At 34.4% G+C, this 16505-nt stretch overlaps 1 protein-coding gene across 1 annotated transcript in view; it reads right to left on the bottom strand.

Annotated features, from left to right (window-relative positions):
• Positions 1–7639: 7639 nt before the first annotated feature.
• Positions 7640–16505, bottom strand: part of LOC107659134 (serine/threonine-protein kinase PAK 1-like) — a 24266-nt gene continuing 15400 nt past the window's right edge. The window contains exons 7-15 of the mRNA XM_016447970.1: positions 16261–16284; positions 14780–14843; positions 14643–14691; positions 13299–13411; positions 12417–12534; positions 11781–11880; positions 11300–11496; positions 9893–10030; positions 7640–8763 (exon numbers count right to left, since the gene is read on the bottom strand). Coding sequence (XP_016303456.1) covers positions 8677–8763; positions 9893–10030; positions 11300–11496; positions 11781–11880; positions 12417–12534; positions 13299–13411; positions 14643–14691; positions 14780–14843; positions 16261–16284 — 890 coding nt within the window. The 3' untranslated portion in view covers positions 7640–8676. The remainder of the gene's footprint in view (positions 8764–9892; positions 10031–11299; positions 11497–11780; positions 11881–12416; positions 12535–13298; positions 13412–14642; positions 14692–14779; positions 14844–16260; positions 16285–16505) is intronic.

Below are 16505 nucleotides of genomic sequence, written 5' to 3'. Positions count from 1 at the left end.
TCGGCCAATCACAACGCACTGGATAGCTGGCCAATCACAGCACACCTCGCTTTTCAGACCGATGAGCTTTGTAAAAATCGACGCGTTTCAGAAAGGCGGGGCATAGAGGAGAAACAATAATGTACAGTATGTGGAAAATAATGTGTTTTTTTAACCTTAAACTGCATAAACACATTTCATTACAACAAATACACAAAATAATGTTCTTTTTAGCAGCATCATATGACCCCTTTAATAATTTTCCTCGGCACAGTGGTGACATGTAAACTAAGGTTAATAGTTGGTTACTGTTTAGTTTTATATACAGCCAATTCATCACAATATCAGAAAGTATTTACAAAGGCGTCTGGTGCTTTAAACCCTACTGAAGCTCTTTCTGTGTAAATCTAACCTTGTTTCACCTGGACGGCTGTCAGAGCTGCTGGTTTGATCCAAACACTTTTAGCAGTCCGAGGATGAAAGACCTTCAGTAACCCTCAGAGAAAATCAGGAAAAGACAAAAGAGAGAGACATGGTACTGTATATGATCCAGTATATAAAAATAATAATAAATAGCAAAAAATATCGATTTATGTGAGTTTAATAATGTTAATTTTGCACATTTTCAGTGAAAGCAGACATAATCAGGTTTGGTGCATAAATTCACTATCTTCAAATGAGCTTCTTCATGAACTGAGAGTAAATAGACACAAATACTCTTGATTTACACTAATTTTGATGTTTATTTTGTAGATCATGTGCCATTTAACATACTACAGTATGACCTTTTTTTTTTTTCCTTTTTCAGATTCATGAGGTGGCATGACTGACAAGAGTCAACCAATCAGAACGCAGCTCGTCGGACACAGACACACCCACAGCGTGATGTCATTTACATAATTCCTGCATAATAAGGACAATCAGAATATTCACACTGAACTTCTTAGCAGCTGCATAACAACACCCTAGCAACCAACCAAACATGCAGGTGAGTAAACACAGGCTCAGATTTTCTGCACACAGTGACAGCGGTTTGACAGATCCCAGATCAGCCCTGGAGACTCCATGTACCTGTCCAAGGTCTTCGAGAGCTCGTCTGGTGTCTGATGACAGGAGGAGTTTCCACTGCACTCTGGATGTGTGTTCGCTGCTCACACGCTCTTGTTTTCAGGGTTTCTGTTTCCCTCGCTGTCTGTTCTCTGGTGTTGTGGAGAGTCCAGCTGGACTCTGTCTGTTCTTAGAGCGCTGGAGATACGGCCGTCTCTGTCTGACCGACCACCAACAACAGCTTCAGTGAGCCCATGGGTGTCTTATTTAGAAAATGTATGCACTTTTCCACAAATAGGTCACAATTTCGTTTTTTATTACTGTTTTTAAACCAATAGAGCGCTGCAGTGATTGTATTTTTGTAAGTCACTCCATTGGCTTTTGGAGTATTGCAGAAAATACGCTGTGCGACCAGCAAATTTTGTTCATTAAGATGATTCTTGAATATTTAATTGAATATCACTACCATAAATCTTCCATTAAACTCTTTAAAATAAAATAAAATGTATGAAATTATACTACGGATAATTTTGGCTCTTTATACATACACATTAAATTAAATCAAATGAAATGATTTGTTTCATAAAAATAATATAAATATTATACAAAATAAATTCATATTAAATGAAATAAAAAATATTGTAAAATATAATGACATTAAAAATGTATTTAACATAAATGTATAGTATGAAATATAATGTAAATAATATTTCAGTTGACCTGTATTAAGGACAAACAATGATTTTCCGGTCATTTGTCTAAAATACTCAAGTGAAATCATTTCCGAGCACCATTTTGCACCCTATTCGTGTTAAGGGACTTATACAGACTGACGACTGGTTTCTTCATATATTTGTTCATGTCCACACGCAGTAAAAGCTCAACAAACGCTCTCAGCACTTCTTCTTTCCAAGAGGTCATAAATGACTCATCAGTTCTGAAACGGCCTCCATTTCCATTCTGCTCTCGTTTAGACGGAAGGTCATTTTCATACCTCACCTGAATAATCATCATCCTCATTTATGGGAAGGCGAAAAATTGCAGCAATCCCAATACACACACGTCCACAATGGGTTACGCTTTATTTTAAGGTGTCCTTGTTACAGTGTAATTATTCATATAAGTACTGAGTAATATTAATTAACTACATGTGCTTATGGTTAGGGTTTGGCTTAGGGTTACTTGCATGTAATTATGAATTGTTGATTGTTGTTATAATAGTAAGTACATGTAATATGTGTAACAAGGACACCTTAAAATAAAGTCACAATGCTTGTAATTATGCATAATTAATTGTTGTTATAATAGTAAGTACATGTAATATGTGTAACAAGGACACCTTAAAATAAAGTGTTACCCCACAATGCTTATCTGCGTGAATGTCATGAGCTCACAAACACACTGAGAGCCATGTTTGATTTGTTAATCCACCGCAACAGTTCAGAGTTCTAGCTTTATTTTTTAAACCAGATGTCCTAGAAATAAATTCACAAGCATTCCTGTTTCTCAAACTGGAGAGCATGGCACTAATAATCTAATATCATCACTGTTAAGGGTTCGATTCCCATGAAAGTGATCAAATGTATACTTTGGATGCATATGTAAATCGTTTTGGTTAAGAGCATCTGCTGTATGCATTTTTCAAACAAATGAAATTTGTTTCATGATTTTGTCAGCGTCCACTTTTTGCCTCTGTGTACAGCTTACCATTGTTTTCCCATATTCACCAGAATTGACTGAAATCATCAAGAATGATAGATAGATAGATAGATAGATAGATAGATAGATAGATAGATAGATAGATAGATAGAATGACATTCTAGATTTTCAAAATGATAGATATTCAGAATGACAGACAGATAGCAATATAGACAGATAGATAAACTCTATCTCTCCTCTTCTGTTGGTATATTTTTCAGGAATATAATAACGCATCTCCTTCTGAAAGTACATCATCCACATATCAGGAAAATATTGTGTTGCGCAACCCAGTTTCACTCTGTCCCACATTTATTACACACACACACACACACACACACACACACACTCCGCTTCATAGGTCACAATTTCGTTTTTTATTACTGTTTTTAAACCAATAGAGCGCTGCAGTGATTGTATTTTTGTAAGTCACTCCATTGGCTTTTGGAGTATTGCAGAAAATACGCTGTGCGACCAGCAAATTTTGTTCATTAAGATGATTCTTGAATATTTAATTGAATATCACTACCATAAATCTTCCATTAAACTCTTTAAAATAAAATAAAATGTATGAAATTATACTACGGATAATTTTGGCTCTTTATACATACACATTAAATTAAATCAAATGAAATGATTTGTTTCATAAAAATAATATAAATATTATACAAAATAAATTCATATTAAATGAAATAAAAAATATTGTAAAATATAATGACATTAAAAATGTATTTAACATAAATGTATAGTATGAAATATAATGTAAATAATATTTCAGTTGACCTGTATTAAGGACAAACAATGATTTTCCGGTCATTTGTCTAAAATACTCAAGTGAAATCATTTCCGAGCACCATTTTGCACCCTATTCGTGTTAAGGGACTTATACAGACTGACGACTGGTTTCTTCATATATTTGTTCATGTCCACACGCAGTAAAAGCTCAACAAACGCTCTCAGCACTTCTTCTTTCCAAGAGGTCATAAATGACTCATCAGTTCTGAAACGGCCTCCATTTCCATTCTGCTCTCGTTTAGACGGAAGGTCATTTTCATACCTCACCTGAATAATCATCATCCTCATTTATGGGAAGGCGAAAAATTGCAGCAATCCCAATACACACACGTCCACAATGGGTTACGCTTTATTTTAAGGTGTCCTTGTTACAGTGTAATTATTCATATAAGTACTGAGTAATATTAATTAACTACATGTGCTTATGGTTAGGGTTTGGCTTAGGGTTACTTGCATGTAATTATGCATAATTAATTGTTGTTATAATAGTAAGTACATGTAATATGTGTAACAAGGACACCTTAAAATAAAGTGTTTCCCCACAATGCTTATCTGCGTGAATGTCATGAGCTCACAAACACACTGAGAGCCATGTTTGATTTGTTAATCCACCGTCAGAGTTCAGAGTTCTAGCTTTATTTTTTAAACCAGATGTCCTAGAAATAAATTCACAAGCATTCCTAAACTGGAGACTGGAGAGCATGGCACTAATAATCTAATATCATCACTGTTAAGGGTTCGATTCCCATGAAAGTGATCAAATGTATACTTTGGATGCATATGTAAATCGTTTTGGTTAAGAGCATCTGCTGTATGCATTTTTCAAACAAATGAAATTTGTTTCATGATTTTGTCAGCGTCCACTTTTTGCCTCTGTGTACAGCTTACCATTGTTTTCCCATATTCACCAGAATTGACTGAAATCATCAAGAATGATAGATAGATAGATAGATAGATAGATAGATAGATAGATAGATAGATAGATAGATAGATAGATAGCAAGAATGATAGATAGATAGATAGATAGATAGATAGATAGATAGATAGATAGATAGATAGATAGAATGACATTCTAGATTTTCAAAATGATAGATATTCAGAATGACAGACAGATAGCAATATAGACAGATAGATAAACTCTATCTCTCCTCTTCTGTTGGTATATTTTTCAGGAATATAATAACGCATCTCCTTCTGAAAGTACATCATCCACATATCAGGAAAATATTGTGTTGCGCAACCCAGTTTCACTCTGTCCCACATTTATTACACACACACACACACACACACACACACTCCGCTTCACTGTCAAACCTGTCGTCACAGCGACCTTGAGCCTCTGGTGAAGGTGTCGTGTGAAATTCAGAGCCGCTAGAAAATAGTGTCTCACCTCCTGACTGTACACACACACACACACACACACACACACACACACACACACACACAGCTTCTTAATGAGAGCACTGCTAACACAGGAGAATTCATGTCATTACTGACATCAGGAATGTAAATATAACAGAAATATGCCAAATATCTTATACGTCTTCACCGCTTAAAACTCTGTGTGTGTGTGTGTGTGTGTGTGTGTGTGTGTGTGTGTGTTCAAATATTTACATATTTTGATGTGCTTGAGTGTTCTAAGTGGTTGCTGTAGAGTTATGTGGTTGCTGTGGTATTCATTTTTTAAAGATTTTATTTTATTTTTGCCATTTTTGCCTTTATTTTGATAGGACCGATCAGAGCTGACAGGAAGTGAAAAGTGAGAAAGGATGTATGTCACTGGTCTGTGGTATTCTGAGTGATTGTCAGTGTGCTGCTAATGTGTTCTCTCTCTCTCAAGTTCAAGTTGCTTGATTGGCATGACATTTGTCTTATAGTATTGACAAAACATTTTAAGTATGTGTAAAATATAGAATATAATTACAACATAAAATAATAAAAGGAGACAATAAATGTAATAAATGAGAGAAAATAAATAAATACAATAAAATAAATATAACAGCAGTCAGTATCTCTAATATTAATTATAATAATTACAATTATATACAAAGAAGAATGTCAAAAAAAGCAAAATGAATACAATGTATCGTGTATACATATTTTGCAGCTAGTTTGGCTGCCCATGTCATTCTCTCCTAGCATATAGTGTAGTTTCTCTGAGTCATTTAGCGTTACGAATGAACAATTCAATGCTTCAGATTGCCTTGTAGTGGTGTGCTTGGGACAGACCAGAAGAAAGTGTGTTTCTCATCCTCTGTTTGATTCAGGTCACAGTGTCTGTCAATATCAAGTCAATACAGATGAATTCAAATGGTGTCTTTCACAGTTTTCCTGACCTCTCACTTTCCTTTTTGTTGACAGCTGACACATTAATACCACTTTACCACAGTTATACTGTCGTAGTTTCAGTTACTGCTTGCAAAAAGTAGCTTACTTCGGTACTTACTAAGTAGCTTACCATGGTAAATACCAAGGTGTTTAGACACTGCTGTGACAGTAATATCAGGTTTGGTTGGAGTATCTTGGAGTACTTTCGGTTTACATCTAACAACTCTCTCTTTAAATAAAAAAATATTAAATAAAAATATTTTACAATAACCCGGGAAAGGTGCGTTTCCGCGTTGCCATGGCTACCAGGGCCTGCCGTACCAGCGCGAGATTAGGCCGCACGCTGCCATTTGCATGCAGATTGTCCAGCTGGTACCTTGTCGTCATGGCGACGGCACACAGCATCCCAGCATCCTCAGATGAGCGACATCATCACCCCAAACACACCTGACAGCGTTAGCAATCACACACACACTTGTTCTTCTGTCATTTACTTATACGTTTCTATTTCCATATATTATATTATATTATAATCATTGCTGCTAAGTGTTCATCGTCTGTTTGATTACGTATTTAATTGATTTTTACGGTACATTTCTGCCATATGTACATTAACTTGACATAGTCACTCACCAGTGATAAGCTACCACTAAATATATTTTAGAAACTTAATTTTCTGTAAAGCTGCTTTGCACCGATTTGTATCGTGAAAAGCGCTATACAAATAAACTTGAATTTAATAATATATTATATTATATATCCTTAGAATATTTTTAAATGTTTGATTTTATAGTGGGGTCACAGCGCCACCTAGTGACTAACTGCTACATGCTGCAGGCTTATTCACTATTTAGTTTATTTTTTTTAATTCTTCTTAGATCAGCGACATCATTGATCATTTTACTCCAAACACACCTGACAGCGCTAATAATGATACACACACTTGTTTTTCTGTGGTGGGGATTTCCATTGACGTCTAATACTTTATTTATATATATATATAATACAAAGACCATGTTTAAAAGTCCTAGTGACTGACTGTCACACATGCTGCAGGCTTATTCACTATTTACAGTTTATTTTTTTGTAATTATTTTTTCTCTTTAAAAATGTTATTACATTATACAACATTTAACTTATTATTATACCTTATAAGGTAATACATGGTATATATTTATACTTGTATAAATTCATTAAACAGAGTGCAGGACTAGATAGTGAAAGCAAAAATGTACATATATATATATACACAAATAATCAACTCTTTATCATTTTAAATTTGTTTTTTATTTACATTTATTTTTTAACCTTTAAAAAATCTTATTTTATATTCATATTAAATTCATATTGCATCTTTTCCATTTTTATTTTTATTTAATATGCATCAAATTAAAGTTAGAGTCCAAGAATATTTTCATCACAGTACTTTTGTATTTGAAACTACTGTGTGATTATATTTGGCAAGGTCAAATTTCCTCATGTCCAGAGTACAGTACTATAGAATATTTGTATTAAAATTATATTAAATTAAATTATATCAAATATTTATATCTTAACTTATACCTATACCTGTAACCTACTACCTATAAAGTAAAAAATAAATAAATCTATAAATAAGGTCCAGAGTAGTTCTATTATTATCTCAAAAATAAATATGGATACCTAATAAAAAAAAAAAAAAATCAATACTTACAGATTACCATCCAGAAATAGTAAAAAAAAAAAAAAAAAAAACGTTTTAACTCTTGTAATTCAATAAAATAATATGTTATACAAGAGATGAAAAGGTGGTAATAAAGTTATTAAACACAAAGGTCAACAACACGGCAGTTACAAAAGATCACCTGGACACTAATTACTTCTGAAGTTTATTCGTCCCATTTCAATTAAGAATTTCAGTTCATCAAAAGGCCTTATAAAGAGTTTATGGCTCGCAGAAACGCACTGATTGCTTACAGGAAAGATTCTCTTCTAAACAAATCCCATCAGTCCACTGAAAGAATCAGAATGGCGTCAGATCGCATCTTGGTGTGTTGTGTCGTCTTCGTTACGTCCTACTATTCACGTCACAGTTTAAGGCCAAAGGGTACGTGAACGTAATATCCGAAAATTTCAATTCCATTAATGTTTGTGGCAACACAAAAGATCGTAGCGCATTGATGTTACGTTGGGTTTCCGCCGTGTGGAGTGATTATGGGACAGAACGGACCTCAGGTGGTCGTTTCTTCATCTGAAATGCAGTCTCTTCATGCACAGGCATCCTTCATAGTACCTTAATCAATAGTCTGTTGCAAATCATGTTTCAATATCAAAAAAACGAGATCTTTCTGTCGATCGCAGTACAAACGTGTCATCATGTCACAATCTCAGCTAACCTATGACCCGGCGAACACACACGAACACATACACACTATCTCACACACAAAAACTTAAAAAAAAACGTTGTAAAATGAACAAAAACCCCAACAAATACAAACATGAAAACATCAATCATGCTCCCATGATTCCAACACAAAAGCAAACGACAAAAAAAGCAACAGAAAAACTGACAGTGAGACCCAGAGAGAGTCAGCCAGGGGGAAATCCCCCATAATGCTTTGGGCCTGACGCGCCGTGGCCATTTGTTTCCAGTGATGTAGTCATTCATCAGAGCCTTTTCAGGGGCCACAGCGTGAGTGCTCAGACCCTGAAACAGCAGCACTAGAGGGCGAGGGGCGGCACGAGAGAGAGAGAGAGAGAGAGAGAGAGAGAGAGAGAGAGCGAGAGGCCTCTGGGGGTCGGGGTGGAGGACAGGTGGGGCCGGGGGGTCGTCCCGTTGTCCTGGAGCGGCTAGCGGTTGTTTTTGGCCGCCTCTTTAGCTGCGATGATCAGCGGCGTGAGGCTGGACAGAGGCTTGGCCACTTTTAGGAACTGATGCTGCAGGGAGAAAGAGAGAGACGTCACTTCTGCTCACCGAAGCTGCATTTATTGCATCAAAAATACAGTAAAATCAGAAAAAATTATGAAATAAGAAATATTGTAACATTATTAAAATGTGAAGTTTTTTACTTGAATATATTGTAACGTAATTTATTCCTGTGATGCAAAACTGTATTTTCAGCATCATTACTCCAGTCTTCAGTGTCACATGATCTTCAGAAATCATTCTAATATGCTGATTTGCTGCTCAAGAAACATTTATGATTATCATCAACGCTGAAAACAGCTTTATATTTTTGTGGAAAAAATTATACATTTTTAAGGATTCTTTGATAATTAGAAAGTTAAAAAGAACAACATTTATTTTTATTTCAAACAGAAATCTTTTGTATCAATTTAATGCATCCTTACTGTTCATTTCTTTAGTTCTTTTTGATAAACCTGTTTTAATGTAATGCATTAGTAAGCGCTTAATTACTGTAATTTAATTATGTTTTCCTGTAAAAAGCAAAGTAAGGATTGCTCTTAATTTTTCTATAATTCCATTCCAGTTACTTCTGATGTAATTGCATTAAATACTGTATAGACTATAGAACAATTCTATGTAAAACAACTGTCAATTTAACAGCTAATGTTAAAATATATGTTTTTGATCTAACCTTCCTAAATAATAAATAGGCCTAGTATTTAATAAAGTAAATAATAATAAAAAAATATTATTTTTATTGTAATAACTTAACATTCAAATAATAAGTTATTTGAAATGCACTTTTAAATCTTTTCCTGCAAAATCAATTGCATTTCCTAATCCATTTGTCACTATTAATTTGTTAGTATGAAAAGTGGTTTATATGTTTTCATTTTTATTTTTGAATGAACTGATAAATTGTTTACTTTTCATGCATCACTCAAAGTCTCTAAAATGTTCTAAGTCACTTTTTACTGATATATATATTGATCTATTCCAGGTTTATCATTGGTAACTAATATTAGAACCATAAACAAAAAATGTTACTTGAAACAAACTGGTTCCCAAGGCAACATTTTTCATTTGAATTTAGTTTAAACTAAGTACTACTGGAAGCTAATTTCTTTACGTCTAGGAGGAAAACACATACACACACACCTGTAAGAGCTCCTTGGCAGAGCCTCTCTTCTCCACGTCCATCTCCAGACAGCAGTTTAAGAAATCCCGAAACACGGACGAGAGTTTCTCTGGGTTCTGCACCTCCGGCGTTCCATTGGTGGCGATGAGATACAAAGCCTGGACAACAGCAGGGGTTAAACGTCACATAGAAATCATCAACATTAACTACAGCATCAGTTCCTTTCATTGCAAAAATACTGTTTCAAATGTTCAAATGTAAATCTAAATAAAATCATCCAGAGGTTTCTGAAAATATATGAACAGGCAAACTGCCCATTGTTGCCACTATATCCAACTACTGCTTCAGTTTTGTTTGCCACAAATGAACCTCATGTCAATAGTTTTAGCAAACGTATTAAGATAAAAGCCTTTAGAGCTGATGTAAGTCGAAATAAATGTTGTATTCAGTCCTCCCACAAAGTATCAATCGATGAAATCAATGCAAACGTTCTCATCTATTGACATGAAGAGAGCATCTGAAGTCACTCTGAGCACATGAGGCCTGAAACCAAGGATGGATCTCATCATCATAATCTTGAGATCACAGGTGTATGTGAACCTGGTCTTATGCAACAGCCTCAAAAGTCCAATAATTATAAGCAAACTTGTGACATCCCTTTATCTACCTGTTTTTTACCTATTGATTGTTTCTACTCAGCATTAGACATTTATATTATATTATTTTTTATATATAATTTTGTATGTAATATTATTAAGCAATTAATTCAGATCAGGAACAGATACATTATTTTAATATTACATACATTTAGATTGTTTTATTCCACTGTTAAAATGAGACTATTTATTTTTTTATTTTTTAATAAATCATTTTGTATGTAAAAAGCTAACTTTTATTAAACAATCCATTAAAATCAGGAACAGATATGTTATTGAAATATTATAAACATTTATATTGTTTTGTTCCACTCTTTAAAATGCACAAAAGAAAATACAAAAAAAAAAGTATAAATAAAATAAGTATATTTCAGCATTGACAGATTTTGAGATGATTTTTCTAGATTTTGCAACTCTTTATTTATTAGTCTTGTACTGAAGGGGTTTCTAAATTGCATATGTTTATTAAAAACATTTTTGTTTCATATTATTGTTTTAAAACCTGTATTGTCTTAACACCTTAAATGAAATTTGATTTCGTGTTTTTCATGTGCAATTACTGCAAAATACTGTTGTATCACCATGTTTTATTTTTATACATGGTACCATGGTAATACCATAGTTGTAAAAACCCATAGTACTGCAAATAATACCATGGTTTATACATATATATATATATATATATATATATATGTATATATATAATGATCAAGTACCATGATATTACCAAGAAATAGGAACTGAGTGTGGCTTAGATGTCTTTATTCTCACCCTCAGAGGGTTTTCGTTGAGGTACGGCGGCTCGCCCTCGATCATCTCGATAGCCATGATGCCCAGGGACCAGATGTCCACTTTGGGCCCGTAGGCCTTGCGGGTCACCACCTCCGGGGCCATCCAGTATGGCGTCCCAACCATGGTGCTCCGCTTGCTCTGTTCAGGAGTGATCTGAGCGCAGAAGCCGAAATCAGCTGACAGACAGACAGAGACATGTTTAGACCGGCTGCTGTTAAATAAACTGAAAGCATAGCGGCAGATGCATAATCTGGACTCTCACTCCCTCTACTGATGAAAAACATAAAACCACTGAGAAGCCTTTGCACAAATGAAAACATAGTCATGCTTACTTAAAATCATTGTCTAAGAAATGCAATAATTCAAACAGCAGTTGAGGCCAAGATTTACATACAATTTAAAACCCAGAACAGCCCTAAATGTTTTGCAGCCTGAAACAAAAATGAGAAGACAAACTCACTGAGTTTGACGGAGCCATCCATCCCCAGCAGAATGTTGTCGCTCTTGATGTCTCTGTGAATGACCTGATTCGAGTGCAGAAACTCCAGCGCTTGGAGACACTGCATGGAGAAGAACAGCAGTGTTAATAAAGCTAATTAAAGCATGCATGTTTCAGCAGGGCCATGCACAGGGACTAGAGCCACTGCCCCTCTTTGGGTATAATATGTAATAATGTAATAATAATAATACGCTCTGTGTTTTCCCGCCCGCTACGCTGCCTTATATAAGACCTTATAAAAGTGCTAACAACTTGTGCAAAATATCCACATTTCTTAGAATTAGAATGTCTAATCAAATTATTTAACCCAATATAAATATCTAATATAAATAACCCCAAATTTGCTGTTGTTGGCACACTTTGTAGACAAAAAAAAAAAAAAACCTTGCCTTTTTATATTAAAGCATTTTGTAGCTCGGTTTAATGACATCAAACTCTATTGGAATTAACTGAGTCTTTTTTTTTTAATTAAGGAATGCTTTTGGCGAGTTGCCTATGCAAAGCGTTCCACATCATTCACTTGTGAGGTTCTGTTTCACTTAGGAGACAGCTAGACAGCACGGCGGCTCAGTAGGTTTGGAAGAGTTGCACACTCACTTCCCGACAGACGGCGGCGATCTGCGCTTCATCCATACACGTCTCCGTCACCACGTCTGTCAGAGAGCCTCCAGCCAGATACTCCATCACCACCCACAGCTCGTCCCCCACCAGGTAACTACGGCAACAAGAGAGCATCGTCAACACTCGCCACATCGCTGAGTGATGCAGCAGCATCGCCGTGACAACAGAATCACTGGACGCTCCTGCTTCTATTAGTGCAGACGTGGAGAAATTCCCCATGGACACAGAAACGCATCAAAGCGGAACAGGAAAACCTCTGAGATGATGTCACCACAACAGCACTTGGTGGAACGATCATCTCATCACCTAATTTTTTGTGACTTTTTTTTTTATTACAGATTCATATTCGTCTGATTTTCGTTATCTTTAGAAATAAGATCACTTGTTTTCAAATAAAATATATATTTAAATTATATATTTAAAATATTTACATTTTTTATTTTAAATGTATTCCTTTTCTTGACTTGCGAAACAGTCGAGCAGATTTTGGAAAATAGAAGAAAATAAAATATTAGTTTAAAATAAAATATATGTAAAAGAAAAAAGAAAATGTGACAAGAAATGAAAATAAAAATAAAAGAGAACAACAAAAAATACATAAAATACTAAATGGAAATATATATATATATATAATTTAATAATAAGAAAATATAGCTTTGAAAAAAAGATTAAAAAAATAAAAGAAAAATAAAGCGAATTCAAAGAATTCAGTTCAGAGAAGAAAAAAATACATATCTCTTTTTATTTTAAAAATTAAATGTTTTTATACATACAAAAATAATTAAAATGAAATATTTTTACAGGAAAATAAGACAAAATAAATACTGATTAGGAAAAAGCTTAATCTAATGAACTGACCTGTCCAGGTAATTGACGATGTTGGGGTTCTTGTTTTCCCTCATGACTAAGATCTCGTTGATGATCAGCTCTTTCTTGGGCTGCTGCTGTAGGTTCATCTGTTTGATGGCCACCTGAGAGACCAACCATCAGGATAAAAGCTTTCAGACACACTTGACGATGAATCAGAGAGTTTCTGGATCCATTAACATGAGTGAGGATTGGCTTTGAGATTAGCTCTGTGTGTGTGTGTGTGTGTATGTATGTATGTGTGTGTGTGTGTGTGGGCGCGCAGGTTCAGCTCTGAGGAATGTCATCAGATCAATATCACATGCCGGTTCCCTCCTGCATCCCCTGATTCACTGCCATCGATCAGGAGAATGTCGAAGTCTCCGTCGGAGGCACGTTAATGATGACGAGAGGATGCTGAAAAGACCGTCGATATCTCCAGTTCTCCAAATGGACACAAAATGCTGGCATATTTGCCATGCATGTTTCAGAAAATGTGCAAAATATAATCGCTAAAGTTAATAAAGAGGGTGTTTGGGTGATAAAAGGACATTGCTACAAGGTTGCTAGGGTGTCCAAAACAGTTGCTAGGTGGTGTCTAACTGGATAAAGGGTTAACTAGACTGCCTTACAATGGTGCATGCAAGTTTGGAAAATTATATAAAGTGTAACATAATATATATATATATATATACACTAATACTAATATATATATATATATAAACACACATATATACATATACATACATACATACATACATACATATATATATATATATATATATATATATAGTAGTATTAGTAAACAAAATAATAATTTATGCTGTATTTTATTTTATTGCAGTTGGAAATCAACTTGAAGTAAACTTAATTCAAAACATATTCTCTATTGTCTTATTATTTTACATAGAAAGTATATAAAATCAAACACATATATTTGATGTTTTATTTTCTATTTTATTTTATTTAAATATATATAAAATGATTACTTCTAGTATTTTATTGCATTTGGAACTAAACTTGAAGTCAACTTAATTAAAAAACTATTCTCTAAATATAATCTCTTATTATTTTACACAATAAATTGTTGAAATCATTAGCCCACTGGTCAATAATAATAATAGTGATGGTTGCCTTATTAGTGGTGCTTGGTAAGTATTCATTTCAAGCATTATATTTGTTGCACACACATGATTTAACATGCATTATGTCATGCAGGTGCTGAATGTTGCTTTAACATCCATGAAGAAATGTTATAGTGTCATAGTGCACACTCTTCCTGAAGAAAACGCTCATCTAGGTGACGTACGTGTGAGAAACACTGAGAAACCTTCCCGGCTGGCACCAGAGTCTCACCTCTTGTCCTGTGGCGATGTCTATGGCTGTGTAGACTGTTCCAGACGCCCTGATGAGGGAAGAAAATGAAGATGAGGATTGTTTAAAGATTTTTTGGGATTTGGCATTAATAACAAGACGTCCATCATTAATCTCACCCCTGGCCAATCTTCTCAAATCGCGTGTACTTCTTCTTCGGGTCGCCCACGCTGACTATACTTCCTGTGGAGTGAAGGTCACATGTTACTTTAAGAGGTAAGAAACACTACAAAAACTGAAAACTTAAGAGACACAGGCAGACAAAAAGGCAGCTGTTTAAAAGACAAAAAAGAAGATGTAGTGTTTCAGGGTTTGTGAAAGCTGCACAACTAATCGAATTTATAATCAATACACTGATATGACCTTGTGCTACGGAGGTGTTGAATAAAAAAAAATCAGACAAAATAAAAGCTCAAGGATTAAGCAGACTGCATTAAACAATGGTATATGCAAAATTTAAAAAAAGAAAATACATAACATGTATAATAAGTAAATGAATAAATAAAGACATGTTATTATTATACTGTAAAAATCTTTGATTATTGAGAATGAAAATAGAATTTTCGGTCTTTCTACATCAAAAATTTTAAATTTAATTCAATGTGTTATTTGCTATTTTTTGTAATTTATTGTAAAAATTTACGAGCAATTACAGAGTAAAAACAATTTTCTCTACACAATTTTTTCAGTGTGGTAATAGAAAGTAATTTTTTTAGTTTCTATTTTATTGCAATGAGAAATATAAACTTAACTAAAAAGTTGATATTAAGTTTGTAATAAAAATATATTTTAGCAAATATATCTTTTCCTTTAAGGATTATATTTTTAAAAAATGAATAAAAATTCATATTTTACAGGTAAACTAAACAGTATTACTACAATAATATTATATGTTGCTTTTAATTAATTTTATATTGATTTCATTTTAATTTAATTATATTTTATATTCATGTGTATGAAATATACATTAGGTCTGCTCAACTCCGTCACTTTGCCAGTGGTCTCTGTTGCTTGTGTTTTGCTGGAAATCACAACAGGCATCGCTTGCTAGTTCTTTTCCAATGCTTTGTTCTTTTAGTCTATTATTATGCTTCTGTTAAATATATATCATGTTGCGGTTTGATATGGATGCAAATACTTGTCAAAATAAGTGTAATATAATTTCTGGAGCTTGTGAGGATAAACTGAATCACAGTGGTCACATATAAGAAGAGAGATGCTCAGCTATAAAATTGGATCATCTCAGTTACTCAAACAGTCATGAACTGAGACCAGACTCCAGTCCCACACATGCAAACGATCGCTTCCAGTCAAAGCATGTTGAGCAATGAGAGAGAGAGAGAGGGGGAGGAAAAGGCCTCTAAACCTTTAGGAAGAGACAGATTTACAGGCAGTGAGGTAACGCAGGCTGGGAAAACACAGAAAGGAAGAAGGCCAGGGTCTTAAATTCAGGGAAAGACAGAAACATCTTCATTTTGACGTGTAACCCAGCAACTATTGATGAACAGAGGTTTTAAATGGAGGACGACAAATCTTTGGCCAAGAGGGCCCTGAGGTGACAGAGACACACTGGATGACTGCAGCAGCATCCCGTTCTTACCAGCAGAGGGCGATCTGAGCACGTCTGGAGCGCATGGGGTTTTTAATAAGATACAGGTTCTTAGAAAGTCATGCATCTCTACAGCAGCTCTAACTAGATGACTGCCAATCATTTCATGCTAAACAATAACAATGCATGTAAAATAAAACAATAATGATAATAATGCAACAAAAAATCAGCATTGCATGAACGACACAATCAAGAGATACAAGCAGGTTTGAGTTTCTCCATAAAATAAACACATT

This window comes from Sinocyclocheilus anshuiensis, unplaced genomic scaffold, assembly GCF_001515605.1.
Source record: "Sinocyclocheilus anshuiensis isolate Anshui unplaced genomic scaffold, SAMN03320099.WGS_v1.1 scaffold1010, whole genome shotgun sequence".
NCBI lineage: Eukaryota > Metazoa > Chordata > Actinopteri > Cypriniformes > Cyprinidae > Sinocyclocheilus > Sinocyclocheilus anshuiensis.
The sequence above is the reverse complement of the archived record's forward strand: the minus strand, read 5'-3'. Positions and strand labels throughout refer to the sequence as shown.